General features: G+C 54.6%; 1 protein-coding gene across 13 annotated transcripts in view; it reads right to left on the bottom strand.

The window, feature by feature from the left end:
• Positions 1-97: 97 nt before the first annotated feature.
• The window catches only part of TBC1D14 (TBC1 domain family member 14), a 104,642-nt gene continuing 89,730 nt past the window's right edge, over positions 98-15,009 (bottom strand). For 9 of the 13 annotated variants that reach the window (XM_082727513.1, XM_082727520.1, XM_082727516.1 and 6 more), the window contains 3 exons: positions 14,376-14,485; positions 5,637-5,895; positions 98-2,530 (listed from right to left, as the gene is read on the bottom strand). In XM_082727513.1, coding sequence (XP_082583639.1) covers positions 2,465-2,530; positions 5,637-5,895; positions 14,376-14,485 — 435 coding nt within the window. In that variant the 3' untranslated portion in view covers positions 98-2,464. Of the gene's footprint in view, positions 5,603-5,636; positions 5,896-14,375; positions 14,486-15,009 lie in introns of all 13 variants that reach the window. The other 4 variants (XM_082727518.1, XM_082727514.1, XM_082727522.1 and 1 more) reach the window with 2 other exon arrangements.

The raw sequence follows: 15,009 nt of genomic DNA, 5'->3' as shown, positions 1-15,009 counted from the left end.
TAAAATCAAGAAAAAAATAACGCGATGTTCGAAGTCAAATTGTCCCACACTTGAAGGTGAGAACTCCAGCTGTAAACCAAACTACAGTGAACGTAAGTAACAATTTTCCATGACTTTTATTTAATAAAACCACATTATTTACAATTCAAAAAGTCTTAATTTGATAGACTTTGCTAAATAAAATTAAAGGTTAACTGTACAAGCAGTTAAAACATGTTATGTAGCAAGTATTATCAGGACATTTCTATCAGCAAACTGTTCAAATAGTCAAAAACTGAGCGGTTAAAAAGTACCTTTGAAAGTGAACATTGCTTCTAGATGGGCTTTCAGGGATAGGTGGGGACACGGCTTTCGACTCTAAAGGGCCAGACGCACAAGGGGCCGAACCCCAAGTCTTAGCTCTGGATAGCCGGCAGCTGGGCCGGGAAAGTGCAGACACGCAGGGGGCGCAGCCTTCAAGTGGGCTCCCCGTTTTCCTAAACGATGGCATCCGACAGAGCAGCCTGACCCCACAGATGGGCCACACAGACCGAGCTCCCGGCCTCTGGGGCAGACACGGCAAGACCCCAGGCAGCCCCCAAACAGGCCACCGAAACCTCTGTGAGCTAGAGATTTGGTTAAGTATTCTGCATCGGCTGGGAACCCGTTTAAAAACGTAATGCCTATGTGGTGCCACGAGTCCCGAGAGACGGACATCAGCCTGTCCAACGGAGGAGGTTGAGGGCTGGGTCTGAAGGCGCAGATGAGCGGCAAGCACGCCCTGCAGCGGCGGTGCTTCCTGTCCCGACCGAGGAACATCTGTATGTACAGTAAGAAAATATATACACCTTTCAGAACAGAAAGCTCACATCCGGGAGCGACACTTGGCCTGTGCGGGCGGAGGCCCGGGGCCGGCAAGGTGACAGTCAGCAGCATGGTGGACGGCGGGCTACGTCTGGAAGTGTGAGCCCTCAGTGAAGATGGGACGCTTCCCCCGAGAGGACAGCCAGGCCAGCACTTCCAGGGTGAGGCAGAGAGTGGGTCCGAGATGCTCCGCAACCTCCCTGGAGACTTCAGTTAAGAGGACAGGGGATGAAGGCAACTACTCCAGAAAACGGGACCCATGGCCGTGGTGTGGCCCCTTGCCCCCGCTCCTGCCCATGCTGGCCATGAACATGGCAGACAGAAAAGGTCCCGGGGAGCCAGGCCACCTCGTGGCAGGCCTACTCTTGGAGCTTAGGGCGCTCCCCAGGGCCGCACTGAGGGCAGCCAGGGGGAGTGTGGCTGAGGGGGCAGTGGAGCCCTCGGACCCAGTCTCTCAAGCCTTCGTGGACACCAGCATGCAGCCGGGTCCGCGTGAGGACCTGTCTCCACAGACCTGCCTGTCCTCTGGGCTCTTCTGTGTGAGTCCCCGTCTTCGAATGTGCATGACCATGACCAAAGCGCTTTTAACAAAATTCTTAGTTAAGGAGAGGTTCCAGCAGGAAAGTTGCTGATGAACTTGGTTGGGGCGGGGGACCACCTATGTGGGGAGAGGCTGATGGGACAAACACTGGGAGCCCCTGCAAGGCCATCTGCGTGGGTCCGCGTCTCAGCCCTCACAACGCTCTAGCTTTCAGCCAGACGCACAAGGAGGGAAGCACTGGTACTCGGGACGATTCTGCTGCTCGGGGGACACAGGGAAGAGCAGCGTTCTGGGGGAGCAAGGGCGCAGGCTGACCCCGCCAGCCAGGCCTCTGCACCTCTGCACACAGGAGGTGTGGGTCTGAAGGCAGTCTCGGGCCTCCTGGGTGAGCAGCCCTTTCTGCTCAGGAGATGGAGGAAGCAATCTTAGGGGGGGAGAGCAGGGGTTCCCCAGAACCCAAGTGGCCCTTTTCAGCCCTCGTGCTGTGATTCTGTCAAGGTGACAGTGGAGAAAGGCCAACCTGGAAGTCAGGTCAAATCCCAGGTTGCTCACAGGCACACTGGGTGACCACCTGTGAGAGCCTGTTTTCCTTTCCTGCTGTCTTTGGTAGGTGGGCTTTAAAAGCAGGCCCTCCAGCCCTGGAACGGTCCTCTCGGTTAACTAGCTCCACAACTCCTTCCTCGCTCAAGTAGGTCAGTAGCCAGGAATGCCTCCGAGGCTACCTACGTACATTTCTCCCGCATCTTGGCTAAGGAAGACTGTAATGTATTTTCCATCAGTGGACATAAGAGCATGACCATTTAATTAACTTTTGTGAAATTGGCGGGGGGGGGGATTAGCCACCATCTCATTTTTACACCATGCAGCATACGCAGCGTTGGCCATGGTCAACACTAGCTCATCGCCCCACTGAGCTGCTTAAGGCTAAGCCTTGGCTGAGTTTTTTAAAAGTTGTTTGTTTTGTTTTAAGGCCAACTCCAGGGTTAGGATCAAACGTGCAAAGAGCCTGTTCATCTTGGCTGTCAGCGTGTCCATCAGAAACGCAGGTGCCACCTGGAGATCTGCTCCAGCGCTGAGCGCTCAGTGTCTGAGAGACGGGCTGCCTTTCTCCGTGTCGCGGCTGTCCCTCTGTAAGGCGGTCAGCACCTGGGAATCACAGGGGAGACGTCCGTGGGTGATATGCGAACACACTGAACACAGGTCCCGCCAAGCACAGCGACAGGCTGTGCAGCCTCCTGGCCGGTGGCTCTGGCCCCCCACTTCCACCGCTCCCCCATTCTACCCCCTACGCCCGCACCACAGCCCTCCTACTCCTGTGGAGAGCAACCGTGCCATCTCTGGGCTAACATCCTACAACCACGTCCCCGCAGCCACAGTACTGTCAGGACACAGTTGTGGGGCTCTCTTTGCACCATCTGGCTCTGGCCCTGGCGCGCTCCACCCCCAAGCCAGGCTCTCTGCTCCCGGACACTAACAAGCACGCCTGGGCTCTCACGCCCTCCCAGGCTTTCCCAAAGTGACTGAGCTCCCAACTCCATGCTCTCCCAGCTTCTGGTTAACACCTTCATTTTCAGAGACACTACATTCCATTCTGACCACTTAGTACCAGCCGCAGGGGCTAACTAACAGAAGCCCCATTTACTGGCTGCCCGAGTGGAGCACGTCTCTGGGACCTCTGGCACAGCAGCTATAAGGACAAACAAGCAGCTCAGGAAGGTCAAACCCCCACGGTGGGCACTCACAGGAGCGGCTATTCAAACAGCCTGTACCCATTCAGACCTAGACTGGTGGGAATTCAAAACCAGGGCCTAATTGACGGGTCAGGCACTATGTCACTTGAGCTGAATTACAAATGACGAGGAGCTAAGCAGAAACACTTTATGTCGGTTTCAAACGAACTGCACAGAAAAAAGCCTCCCCTCTCTACCTCTAAGTCGACAGGTACGCTGAGCAAACAGACACGTTTACGTGTTTGCGAGCTCTCCGGGGCCTAAAGTGGAGCATGTAAGAGGATGTGTACAGACTGCAGTTCCCGTGGAGCCTAGCACCATACGGACTCGACAATGCCCCCCGAGTTCCCCATCAGGCGGACTCCCATTGTGATCCCGTGATTAGAAAATACCCTAGTATCAAACAACTGACATAGTTTTGAGCAAACCTTTTTACTTTGTCTCTACAACACAAAAAGGGAAAAAACAGACGCGGTTTTACCCCTGCCCTCTGCGTGCCTGCATGGGGGCTGTGTGGGGCAGGTGGGGCACAAAGTCAGGCCTAACTGAGCTACGTGTGTGACAAAGACCATCAGGAAAGACCTGGGCTTTCCACAGGGACCTGAAAAACCCCGCCAGCCAGTGAGCCATGGAGACCAGTGTGCCCTCCCACACCGGCCATCACACTGGGTCCCCAATCAGAGAGGCCTACATAGCCAGACGGTCTGCAGTCCCCTTTCTGAAACTCTCAGTAATTCTGAACAGTGGTTGCAGATTTCCACTGTGCACTGTCCACTGACGTCCTAACCAGAAAAAGTCTCTTTCTCCTTCTTGGCAGATCCCGGATAATCACACAGCCAGTCCTGCTCATGCATGAGCTGAGGGCATTCTCTAAGTTTTCCTGAGATATGATTCCTTACCATATAATTTGTCCCTTTAGAATGTATAGTTCAAGGGTTTTTAGTGTATCTGTGGATGTGTGCGATACTACCACGGTCTGTGTCAGGGAACCCCATATCATCCAGCTAACCCCGCCCACTGCCGGGGGCCCAGTCACTGACTTCCTGTCTCCACAGGGGACCCTGGACTTGCCTATAAGCAGAATCACAGAGCGTGCCATCCTTAGTGTCTGGCTTTGTCCCTTCACGTGACATTCTCAAGGGTCACACAAGCTGTAGTGTGTGTCAGGACATCATTTCTTTTTATCAATAGAATGTATTTAACAATATTTCAGAAATGCAGATCCTATCACCCAAGCACAAAACAGTGCCCACCGGCCCCCAGTATTACCCCAAGTCCACAATGCAGCCACGCTTCTTCCCGAAAAACACACCCAGGGAGGGAGTCTGCCAGCCAAAGAGAGCATCATGTAACAGGCCAGGAAGGCCAAGAAGGACCAGCTCAAGGGCCAGAATGAAGGACCCAGGTGATTAGTAAATGCTCCAGTTAATAAATGCACAGAACTGTACACTTTCAAAGGGGTGAATTTTATGGTATGTGAATTACATCTCAATAAAACTACTACTGCTATAAAAACAAAGGCAGACAGCCTGGTTGCCTGTGAAGTCTTTAGCTCTAACAGTCACTTCAGGGGAAATACAGCTTTGAGGGTCGGGCTGAACACCACCACCAGGATATACCCAGCAAGATCCAGACTCTGGGAGACGCTGCAGGACACATAAGCTCATTTCTTCAGCTGACAGAGGTCGAGGGATACAAAGAGAGGTGGGGTGACCTACGTATTAAAAAGACACTAAAAAGATCTTTCAACTAACGACAGTGTGAACCTTACTTGGATCTTGGTTCAAGCAAGCTAGAAAGGTGCCGACAGGTGAGACGGTTAGAAATGTAAAAACGCCTGCATATTTAACAAAAGCACAGGATCCGTTAACTACTTACTCTATTTTAGTATGCATTTGAAATCTCCCACTAATACAAAGGGTCACAGGAGAGTAAGAACCTCTACAGATAGTCTCCAACCATGATCTGTTGCTTGGACAAGCTAGGAGCCGATAGAGGGTCAAGAGGAAAGGCTTTATTTTTCCTTTCTGGTACTATCAGCACTCGAAGCCAGCTAACACTGGCCAGTCCCACAGGGGCCAAGGCCTACCTAGGCAGGACACCCAGAAGGGCCTAGAAAAATCCAGAAGGAGGTCCAGGCTGGACTCACCTGACTCAGCCACCAGAGGGCCAGTGTGACCCGTCCCAGGAGAACCATCCCTCAGCCCTCCTGTCCCCCACCCACCTCCTGTTTACCAGCTATGGGAGACAATCCCACCACCCAGGCCCCAGACCACCCGCGGAATGGGCAGGAGGCTTCTGTTATCCACCCGCCGTCTGACAGACTCTCGGGGACCAAAGGACTGTCCCAGACCCTGCGCAGCAGAGCCAAGCCTCAAACCCAGGCTCCTCGGGTCCAGTCCAAGAAGAAATTTATTTAGAGAGGGCCATTTTCTCAGAAGGCAGCTGGAGTAACGACTTCCTCGGGGAGGCTGCTGAGCCAGGCTACCTGCAGGAAAAAAGAGAACAGAAGATCCGCTTACCTGAGCCCACTTCCTGTTCCGACTCTGCATCTGAATCGTAGCTATGGATGCAAACACCTCCTCTGCAGGCAGGTCCTCCGGCAGCCTCGTCAGGAACTGAGCTATGTGAATGAAGTCCATCTTGGTCAGGATGTCCTCAAACAGCTTCAGGATGCCCAGGGCTGTCCGGAACAGAAACCCTTCCCCGTCACGACAGAACACGTCCCAGACACGACAGGCCAGGTCCAGGGGCAAAGATTTACTATACAAGGTAAAAATCCTGGGGGAAAAAAGTTTTGAGTTTTTCAGATTTTGGATGGCACAAAGAAACAGTTCTGAATTCAGGTCAAATCCGCTAAAATGCTCCCTGACTCGGTCACTTTCATACTTAAAACACGGTTGGGGATCGGTTGGGGAGGGGGTCAGTGACGGGCCCGAGACCTGCATTCATTCCAAAGGCCAATGTTATAAGAAAACATCTCAGCTTTCACACAGAATCCCAAACACTGTATAGTTTCTGAATCGCTGATTCTGATTACATCCATACGGGACAAATACTTATTGAGAATCCACTATGTGCTTCCTCTTAGGAGGCGCTGGACACAAGGTTAGTAAGGTGGATAGAGCTCAGAGTCTGAGGCGAACAGTAACAGTCAACAATATGTATATGTGTATACATATAATCCATGTATACACATACTCCCCACTTCTGAAAAACACTGTATCCTTTTCTCCCACTAGAGGTCTGCACAGGAACAAAGAAAACTTTCGAAATAATCTGAATGTAGATAAGAAATGGAACTTATACTTAATGCAAACGATTAGATGAAAAAGTGAAATGCAGATATGCACAATCTTAAAATGACGTGATAATCGCCATCCAAACTACCCAACAAACACAACCTTGGGTGATCGACTACATTACCAGGTTGAAGCATTTCTGATCTGGAATGTGTCTGTGCTGCAGAGCGAGAAGCCAGGTTCGGACACAGGCCGAGTGGATTCTCTGTGACCCCATCTTCCTTCCTCGGCTCAGAGACACAACCTGGGTGCCATCCCCGGGCATCTGCTGACCCCCAGGATGAGCCAGATGCTCCCCTGACCCTGATGTCTCTCAGAGCATGTGTTTGCTTCAGTCCTCCCCACAGAGAGGCCCGACAGCCGGGACCCTGCCTGATTCCCTCCCACCTGCCCCCTCGGCACCTAGCACAGCACGTGGAGATCTCTGCTGAGGAAGCAGATGGGCGGACACCCCGCAGAGCTGCTCCAGGAGTCCTGGACATTGGCGGTTCTACTACCTCCGCACCGGTGGCAGCATTCATGAGAAGCAGGGATTCTCAGCAGCCGGGGAACAGCCCCGTCCCTCCTGGAAAATCACCCGTCCAGTTCCAGCACTGCCTAGGGCCGGCCCCAGCTCTACAGACAGGTGTAAAGGCACCCGGCCTCAGCTGTCAGACCCCGACTAAAGGGATGAGTGTCCTCCCGCCTTCAAGAGCGGGACCCCCAGCTTCCCAGAAGAGATGTGACCAGAGTCCCTGCCACCCAGGCCGACGTGCTCACGAGGCTCCAGCGCACGGGCTTTCTTGCCTGCTGTGAGCTCCGAATGCTCACCGGGCAGTGTGCCCTGCCCCAGCCTTTCACCTAGGACGCAGAGGAATGGGTCACATAGTCAAGGGCATGTACTGATCACAGCAGCAGGCTGAGACCCCCACCCATGCAAGAGACTTTAGGAAGGCAAGCCGACTTAGATTCCATTCAGCTCAGATGATGACACGGGGAGATGGGCGTCACAGAATGTCCCTACATCATGGAGGCGACAATGAGCTTCAACTACAGCCCTACTATGCACTCTGCATGCCTCCCCGCCCCCACCGGCTGGGCACGCCAGGAGCCAGGGCAGCTGGCTTTGACATACATGGGAACCGAGGGAACTGAGCCCCAGGTCCTGCCACTCGCAAGAGGCAGAGCCAGGCTGTGACCCTGACTCCAAAGCCCAGGCCCCAAATGTAGGACCCTGAGGAGTTGGGGGACCCACCGCTATGACCCCGTTAGGACACTTTATCTCTACAAGTCACAACAAGCCTTCAGCCAGAGCCGCTTGCTTTCTCACAGATGGAAAACCATTTATGTCATTATTTGGCCCAGAAAACACAGGTCAAGGGATCTGAGGGATTTTTCTTAAAGTTTATTTTTATTTATTTGTAATCTCTATGCCCAGCTTGGGGCTCGAACTTCTGACCCTAAGATCACGAGCTGAGCCGATACCAAGAGTTGGACGTGTAACTGAATGTGCCAACCCAGCACCCCACAAACCCAGAAAACAAACCCAGCTACAGGCAAAGGGAGAGATTTGTGTCTCCACAAATCACTCTAGGTGTCCTGAGCTTTGTAAAATTAAAAAAGAGTGTCAGTCTGTGCCTGTGACGCACTTCTGCTTGGCCCTCACAGCCATCGAGGCACCTACCACTTCTCCGTGAGACAACTGCCCAGGCTGGAGTCCCTCCAACGGCCCGCAGGTCAGTCTACCCACCGAAACCACCTGCGGAAGCCCACTACCATGGGCTTACCAGGCTGTGTGGTGGGACAGAGTCCCTGCCCTCCAGGGCAATGTGAACGGTAGGTCAGAGGGTGACAGACCATGAGCAGGGGTAGGAGGCAGGGCCTGCGAGCCTGGGTGAGCAAGCACATGCACATGCATACACACACTTCTAAACAGGACGGTCTAGGAATGGAGCACTGTGAAGTGGCATTTCCATAAGGCCCTGAAAAGAGGCTGCAGGCCAAGAGAAGGGGTCAGGACGGCATCTAGACGGAGGAGGCAAGGAGTTCCCAAGCTCCAAGGCAGCAGTGGACGGGACACAGCCGAGGAGGAACAAGGAGGTCACTAGGCTGAAGACAAGAAGAGAGAAGAACAGAACACACAAACGTGCCCGTGGAGACCGGGGCCCCACAAAGGCGGGCCTCACAGGCTGTCAGGTCTCTAGGTGGGGGGTCCTGCCCACCTCGCAGACACAGGCTTCCCTGGATGGCCACTGCGACAGCCCAGGCAAGGTCGGAGCAGGGAGGCCACAGTGGAGGCGGCCGGAGAGGGGAGGAACCCTGGACTCTGTGGTGGACTGATTTCAGGGACACTAGGTTGGATGGAGTGGTCATGTAAAGACATGTGGCATCTCTGGTTGGGACAGAGAAGTCCAGAGTTGAGTGTGAAGACCTGCTGTCTGAGAGCCAGACGTCCAAGTGGCTGCATGAACTCATCACTTGTGTGTGACTTGGAGATCAGGGAGGGCTCTGGGCTGGCGACAGTGTGGATGGTACTGAACAGAGGCCATATCCCAGGATCAGAGAGGGAGAGAGGCAAATGCTGACCGGATCACCAACACATACTTCATCCCCGGGGACGGGGTGGGCTCCCACTGGAGCAGCAGGAACCAGAGAGCTCTGTTCTTTCCTGTTTCCAGGCATTCAGGCGCTCTCACTGTGCCCAGTGCACTTGGCTGCCTCCTGCTCGGACCGTGAGTGTGGGAGGGGCAGGGCCCCAAGACCTGCCCAGGATGCTACAGGCTTCTCCCCGTGGTAGCAAGACAGAGTTCCAGGCCGCTCTTCCCTGGACCGCTGCACGTTATTGCACTGGATGTCAAAAATGGTCACTTCAGGTACACATTCAACTAATGCAAAATACTCTATTTCCACACTGCAGAACTAAAGAAGCGGCCATGGGCTTATAGAAGGCATCACACACACCTTAGTGTGCCTCTGCTCCCCCTCGTGATGTGTATGGGAGGAGCAGGTCGGATTCTTCCCTGCAAGCACCCCCAACTTCCAGAAAACATCCCGACCAGCAATGTCTGCTCTAACTTCTGGTCTTGGCTTGTAGGCACATGAGGGGGTACGGGCAGGGGGAGAAGGGGCTCCACGGCTCCCAAAGCCTCCACAGAGGCCAAGGCTCACTCTCAGAAGCCAGCCCTTCCCCAGTCCACTCCCGGAGCAGGTAACAGGGCTGCGGGGAGCACTGGCTCCATGCTGAGCACGGCTTCCTACCACCTGCCCAGTTTATTCCATTTCTCCCCACTGCAACTCCACGAGCACATACGCTCATCTATGCTTTATAAGCGAGGAAGGTGCAAACACAGGGAGGCTGTGGGAAGCGGGTTTGAGCCTGGGGTGCACGTGCCATCCAGCAGGCCCCCTGCAGAGAAGCCACAGCCAGATTTTTGGTCAAGGCCTGATGCCACCGACCCCCAGCCATGCCCCACTTTCCCAGGGTTGCGAGCCTCTGTCCCCCAGAGCTGGTTTAGGAAGTGTCCCCGAGCCCCCAATCTCACCAGGTGCTCCCTGTGTTCCCCACAAACTGAGATGAGCCATTAGAACAGATGCTGCTAAATGAGATGATGGAGATTTTGTAAGAGCTATGAAAACATTAAATGTCAAACACAAACTGCATGTGTGCAAAGACTGGGAGGTAGCGGGGCACCTGGGGGGCCCAGTCAGCAAAGCGTTTGCCTTCAGCTCAGGTCATGCTCTCAGGGTCCTGGGATCAAGTCCTACATCCAGTTCCCTACTCAGCGGGGAGTCTGCTTCTCCCTCTGCCCCTCTCTCCCAACTCGTGCTTGCTTGCTCTTTCAAACAAATAAAACCTTAAAAAAAAAAAAAAAAAAAAGACAAAAGACAGGGAGGTAGTTATTTAAGACTCAGTTCCAACTCAGTTCCCAAGTCTAGCCCCTGCCCCAGGCCTGGAAGCAGTCAGATTCCACTCTATGCCCTCAGAGCTCAGAGCTCCCTCTCACTGGGCCCTCGTGCCAGAGCCCACAGCAGGGCCAGCAGATGGCAGGGACGGCTCAGGGCCCTGGCACTGCAGGATAGGCCCCAGGTGCAACCAAGCTGAGCAGGCCCTTCCTGCAAGGGGGCTTGCAACCCTCCCCGTCCCCCTGCAAAAAACGAGGGCCCCAGGGCATGCCAGCCACTAGCCCAGGTGCGTGGGAGCTCGGCAGGACAAGCCCCTGCTCCTGAGCAGCTCATAGACGGACCTGTCACCCCAACATTAAAACCCACAAATGGAATGAGCACAGGATGCAACAGAAACTAAAATCTGCCAACAACCTCACCCGGAACCTCTCCTCCAAGGTAGAGATTCAGCGAAGCAGTGGGATCCCAAGGACCTCCAACCTCACTTCAACAAACACCACTCACGCCGGGGAACATCCTGCCGGATTCTTTTACTAATCCCAGACTGTTTATTACAACATTCGTTCATGCCTCCAGACAATTCTGCCATTCCACGGCATCGGGCAGGAGTCCAAGGAGTCCAGCGAGCGCATCGATCCTCCCACAGGACATGATATCCAACTGGTGCACCCGGAACTCTGCAGGGAGACCAACGCTGCCAGCGAGCCCATGCTCTGGCCCTCATGTGTCCATGGCATGCAGAGAAGGGTGACATGCCACCCCAGGGAAGACCCCTCTTTCCAGGAAGGCAGCAGCAGCAGGTGAATCTGACTCTGCACCGTGAGCTCCTGTGCCAGTGTCCTGAGTGCACGTAGACAGACAAGCCCCACAGTGGGCCTCGGACTGGGTTCTGGCATGGGCCCCTTGGGAGTAGACGTGAGCCCTGCTCTAGGATTCAAAGCCATCCACAGGGCTGGACACCAGGGACAGCAAGAAACAGAGCTGCCCCGGGAGTGGGTCAGTGCTGTGACAAAGACAAGCTCGCGCCACAAGGCGGAGAAGGACGAGCACATCAGGCCGGAATCTCTCTCCGACTATGCTAGGTAAGAACTGACAGCACACCCTGTCATCCTCCACGGGGCAGGGGAACTTTCCTAGGAATGAAGCAGGAACCATTCCCAGCCAGCCTCCAGTGGACAGAAGGCGCAGCTGGAAAGGAGATGTTGTCATCTTTGTGCCCATGGAGCTCGCCCGGGACACTCAGCCAGCCAAGCCACAGGGATGCCTGTCGACCCTCGGACAGGACGGGGGCAGGAACAAGACTTCATCCGGAGGCCACCAAGATCTGCCTCGTCTCCTGGCACACGGCTCCTCTGCGGCAGTGCCCTAATGAGGGTGTGGTCACAGCTTTGGGGAGGCCGGGGAAGCCCAGCGAGAAAGCCAGGGCTCTGGCGTCTGACCGGCCCAGCCGCTGGCTCTGGGTGTGACCGGGCAGTTGGCTCTTCGGTGAAGATAAAACTCCGTGTGGTCAGCTTCTAGGCTCTTTCCCAGCTTCCTCCCTGCCACCTGACCTGCTCCCCGCCGGAGCCGTTCCCTAGGAGCACCCCACCAAGAACCCGAGTCAATGCAGCCCGCCCCTAAACTGCAAGGAGTATGTTGGGAACACAGGGCTTGGCTGGGCCCAAGACATCTTCGCCGGCCGCCCACTGCTACTGTAAACGGAGATGACGTCCTCCTGGGTCCTTACTCCAGAGAGCAGAGGCCTCCCCAGAGTGCAGGGGGCAGCGTGCATGAGGCATCGAGGACCAGCCACGACCCACCATGAACCCTGGATCTTCCTTGTCCCATAGACACCCTGTACGCTGCATCAGTTTCCATCACGGACAAGTCTGGTCTGGGGTTCAGGCTCCCAGAAGCACCAATGGCGTGCAGACGCGACCTTTGGAGCCTGAGTCCTGGGAGGCAGCTCTCAGGTTACGCTGCCTCACCTACTCCCCCAGAAGGGCTCCGTGGGCAGGCCATATGAGCCCTGTGACCTTGGGAGAGCCACTAGAGGCCTCCCGAGCCTCAGTCTCACCATTTATGAGATGCAGGTGTCAGGGTTCACGCCAAGGGGTTGCTCTGAGGTTACAGGAGGTCCTGTGTGGCAGCACTGGAATCAATAAATGCAGGTGCCCTTGGCCTCTGCCCTCATCTGGACAGAAACTGTCTCCAGAAGAGAGCAGAGACGAGCTGGTCCTCTAGGACAGTGCTCTCGGTGCTGCCCCTTGCAACCCAGTCAAGACAATGGCACTGTGAAATCAATCCAAGTGGAGGACCACCGGTGGTTTTTAAGTAAGCAGAACAGAACAGGAAATTTCAGAATGCTTTACCACAAAGCAAGAGCTAGGTATTGTCTGAAACTTGCTCCAGTCAGGTACGCAGAGGAAGTTTCTGCACATACGGCCACACACCGATGCCGACACAGAATCCCTTTCCTTTTGTGAGTTGGGGAAAGAGTCTGTACGATGCCATTCCAGACAGTGTTCTCCACCCTCAGCTTTAGGCCAAAATCCTAAGAATCAGAGTTGGAGGCCTAATACGGGTGAGGTAGAAGCAAAGACTGTGGTGCGATCTGACCCTCCCCTACCCCATGCAAAGTCATGGTCGGCACTGTGCAGAAGCCGAAACGGGGCTTCTGGCCGAATGACATCTTTTTTTCTGTAGAGCCCCACTGTGAGCCAGGTGGCGGACACCAGGGCATCACCTCTTAAGGCCCAACAAGGTTCATCACTGCAGGTGACAGAGGAGAAAACGTATGGAGAGAGGGTTAATGCCCTTCCCTAAGGCCATGAAACAAGTAGCAGAGGCCAGACTCAGGTCTGAGGGCTCCAGAACCACACTCCTCCTGCCACAGCCTGCTCTCCTGCCCCCGAACACCGTGTTCTCAGGGGTGACATCCCACTCCTTGCTCCGACAACCACATCCACCTCTGCGTAAAGATCTGCCTTGGCCTGCTGCTCCACTCCACCCAGAACTCTCTGGAGCCCCCCGTGTGTATGTCTACTTAGATGTCTAGCAGGTACCTCCAAAGCAGTGTCCAAAACCAAGTCCCTTAAGCACGACGTCAAACCTGATCCCAGCCAGGGGTACCCACAAGCCCCTCACTAGCTAGACGGTGGAGTGCAGATGATTCTGGGCCTTCCCTCACACACTCACAAACTCCTTCAGGGACCTGCAGGTCTCCTCTCCCTCAGCCTCCCAGCCCCGCTGCCCGTCCACCAGCTCCCCACACCTCAGTCTTCTGGCCTTCACATGTCCCTGCCCCCAGGCTCCCTGGGCTCCCACAGAATCTAAAGCTCACTTCTGGATAGAACCCATCTCCTTTGGCACCCCGAGCAGAAGCCTGCAACCATTCCCTCTGGGTCCTGCAATCCTTCCCAACCTCCCTGGCACGGGACCGAAGTCCCACACAACCTCTCACCCCCCCACCACAGGCTCCAGCATCCCCAGGCCGACCACTACAGCCTGCCAATTCTGGGCCTCCATGTGCTTATATCATGCCTCAGCTCAAACTCGCAGATCCCCTCTGCATACTCTGACCCCTGAGCCGGGGTCCAGAGCTCTGTCCATCTTCCCTTCCTAAAAGACAACACATATGACACACCATACAGCTGTCCGTGGATGCAGCTCTTCCCTTGGGACAGAGCTCTGGACAGGCAGGCACCGTGTCTTGCTCACCACGGGTCACAAGACCCAAGCAGAGAGCCCCGCACAGACCAGGTGCTCAGTGACCTCTTGCTTAGTGCACGGATAAATGGCACTCTGAAAACAAGTAGGTCCAAGATGCCATTTCTCTTCTCAAGGGAATGAAGAAGGACAATTAGAGTCACAGTAATCAAACAGATCTCCCAGCACCCGGCAGACGCAGAGCTTGAAAAGCCGAAGGCACCTCCGAAGGCACCTCCGACGCAGGGCAGTGGGGAAGAAGGTAAGATAAGACGTAGGATGATGGTAAGATAAGACGTAGGACGGAGTTTGGCTGAGCCCAGAAAGAAGCCAGCAGAGGGCAGTGGAAAGAGAGGCAGGGAGAGGAGAAAACAGAAAATTCAGTCTTACCAATCAATTAGGTAGATGTCTGGAGTTAAGTTGTTTTTCTTGAAATGAGCAAATAATTTCGGCAAATTTTCTTCAAAGAATACCTCAAATGCAGCAAAATAGGTCAACATCTGGGGAGATAATGTGAGACAGACCAAGAAAGCAATTATCAGCACAGGTTTTCATTATCCAGAAGAAAGGATATTTGTAGGACAGGACAATAGTCATCGTCCGTAGTTGCTAACATGTCCTGACTGGCACCCCTCTCTGGGCTCAGGCACTTTCTACCAAAGCCCCTTCTCTGCTCCCCATACCAGCATCACCAGCTCCATCGTCCTATTTCCCCAGCTTATAAGGAAGACAGCAGAGGCCCACAGGAGTGCGGCAAGGCTGGGAGAGGAACCGTGCCTGACCCCCTCAGCAAAGGCTGAGTGTTGTGGGCTAGCTCTTCTCCAAGAACCAGGAAAGAAGAACCTGAGAAAGCACGCTCCACCCCCACCCCCATGCACAACCCTGGCTCTTCCCCAGGGAGTGCAACACTGACGGGTGGGGCACAGGCACACCAGGCTGGCTCAAGAATGCAGACCTTTTAATGCAGCCAAGGGAGCAGACGTCAAAGGTAAGCAAGCAGTCAGAGCCTTGTCCCCCGGCATGT

The sequence above is a fragment of the Mustela nivalis genome (genome assembly GCF_964662115.1).
Source record: "Mustela nivalis genome assembly, chromosome: 4".
NCBI lineage: Eukaryota > Metazoa > Chordata > Mammalia > Carnivora > Mustelidae > Mustela > Mustela nivalis.
Note: the sequence above shows the minus strand (reverse complement) of the source record. Positions and strands in the feature narration are given on the sequence as shown.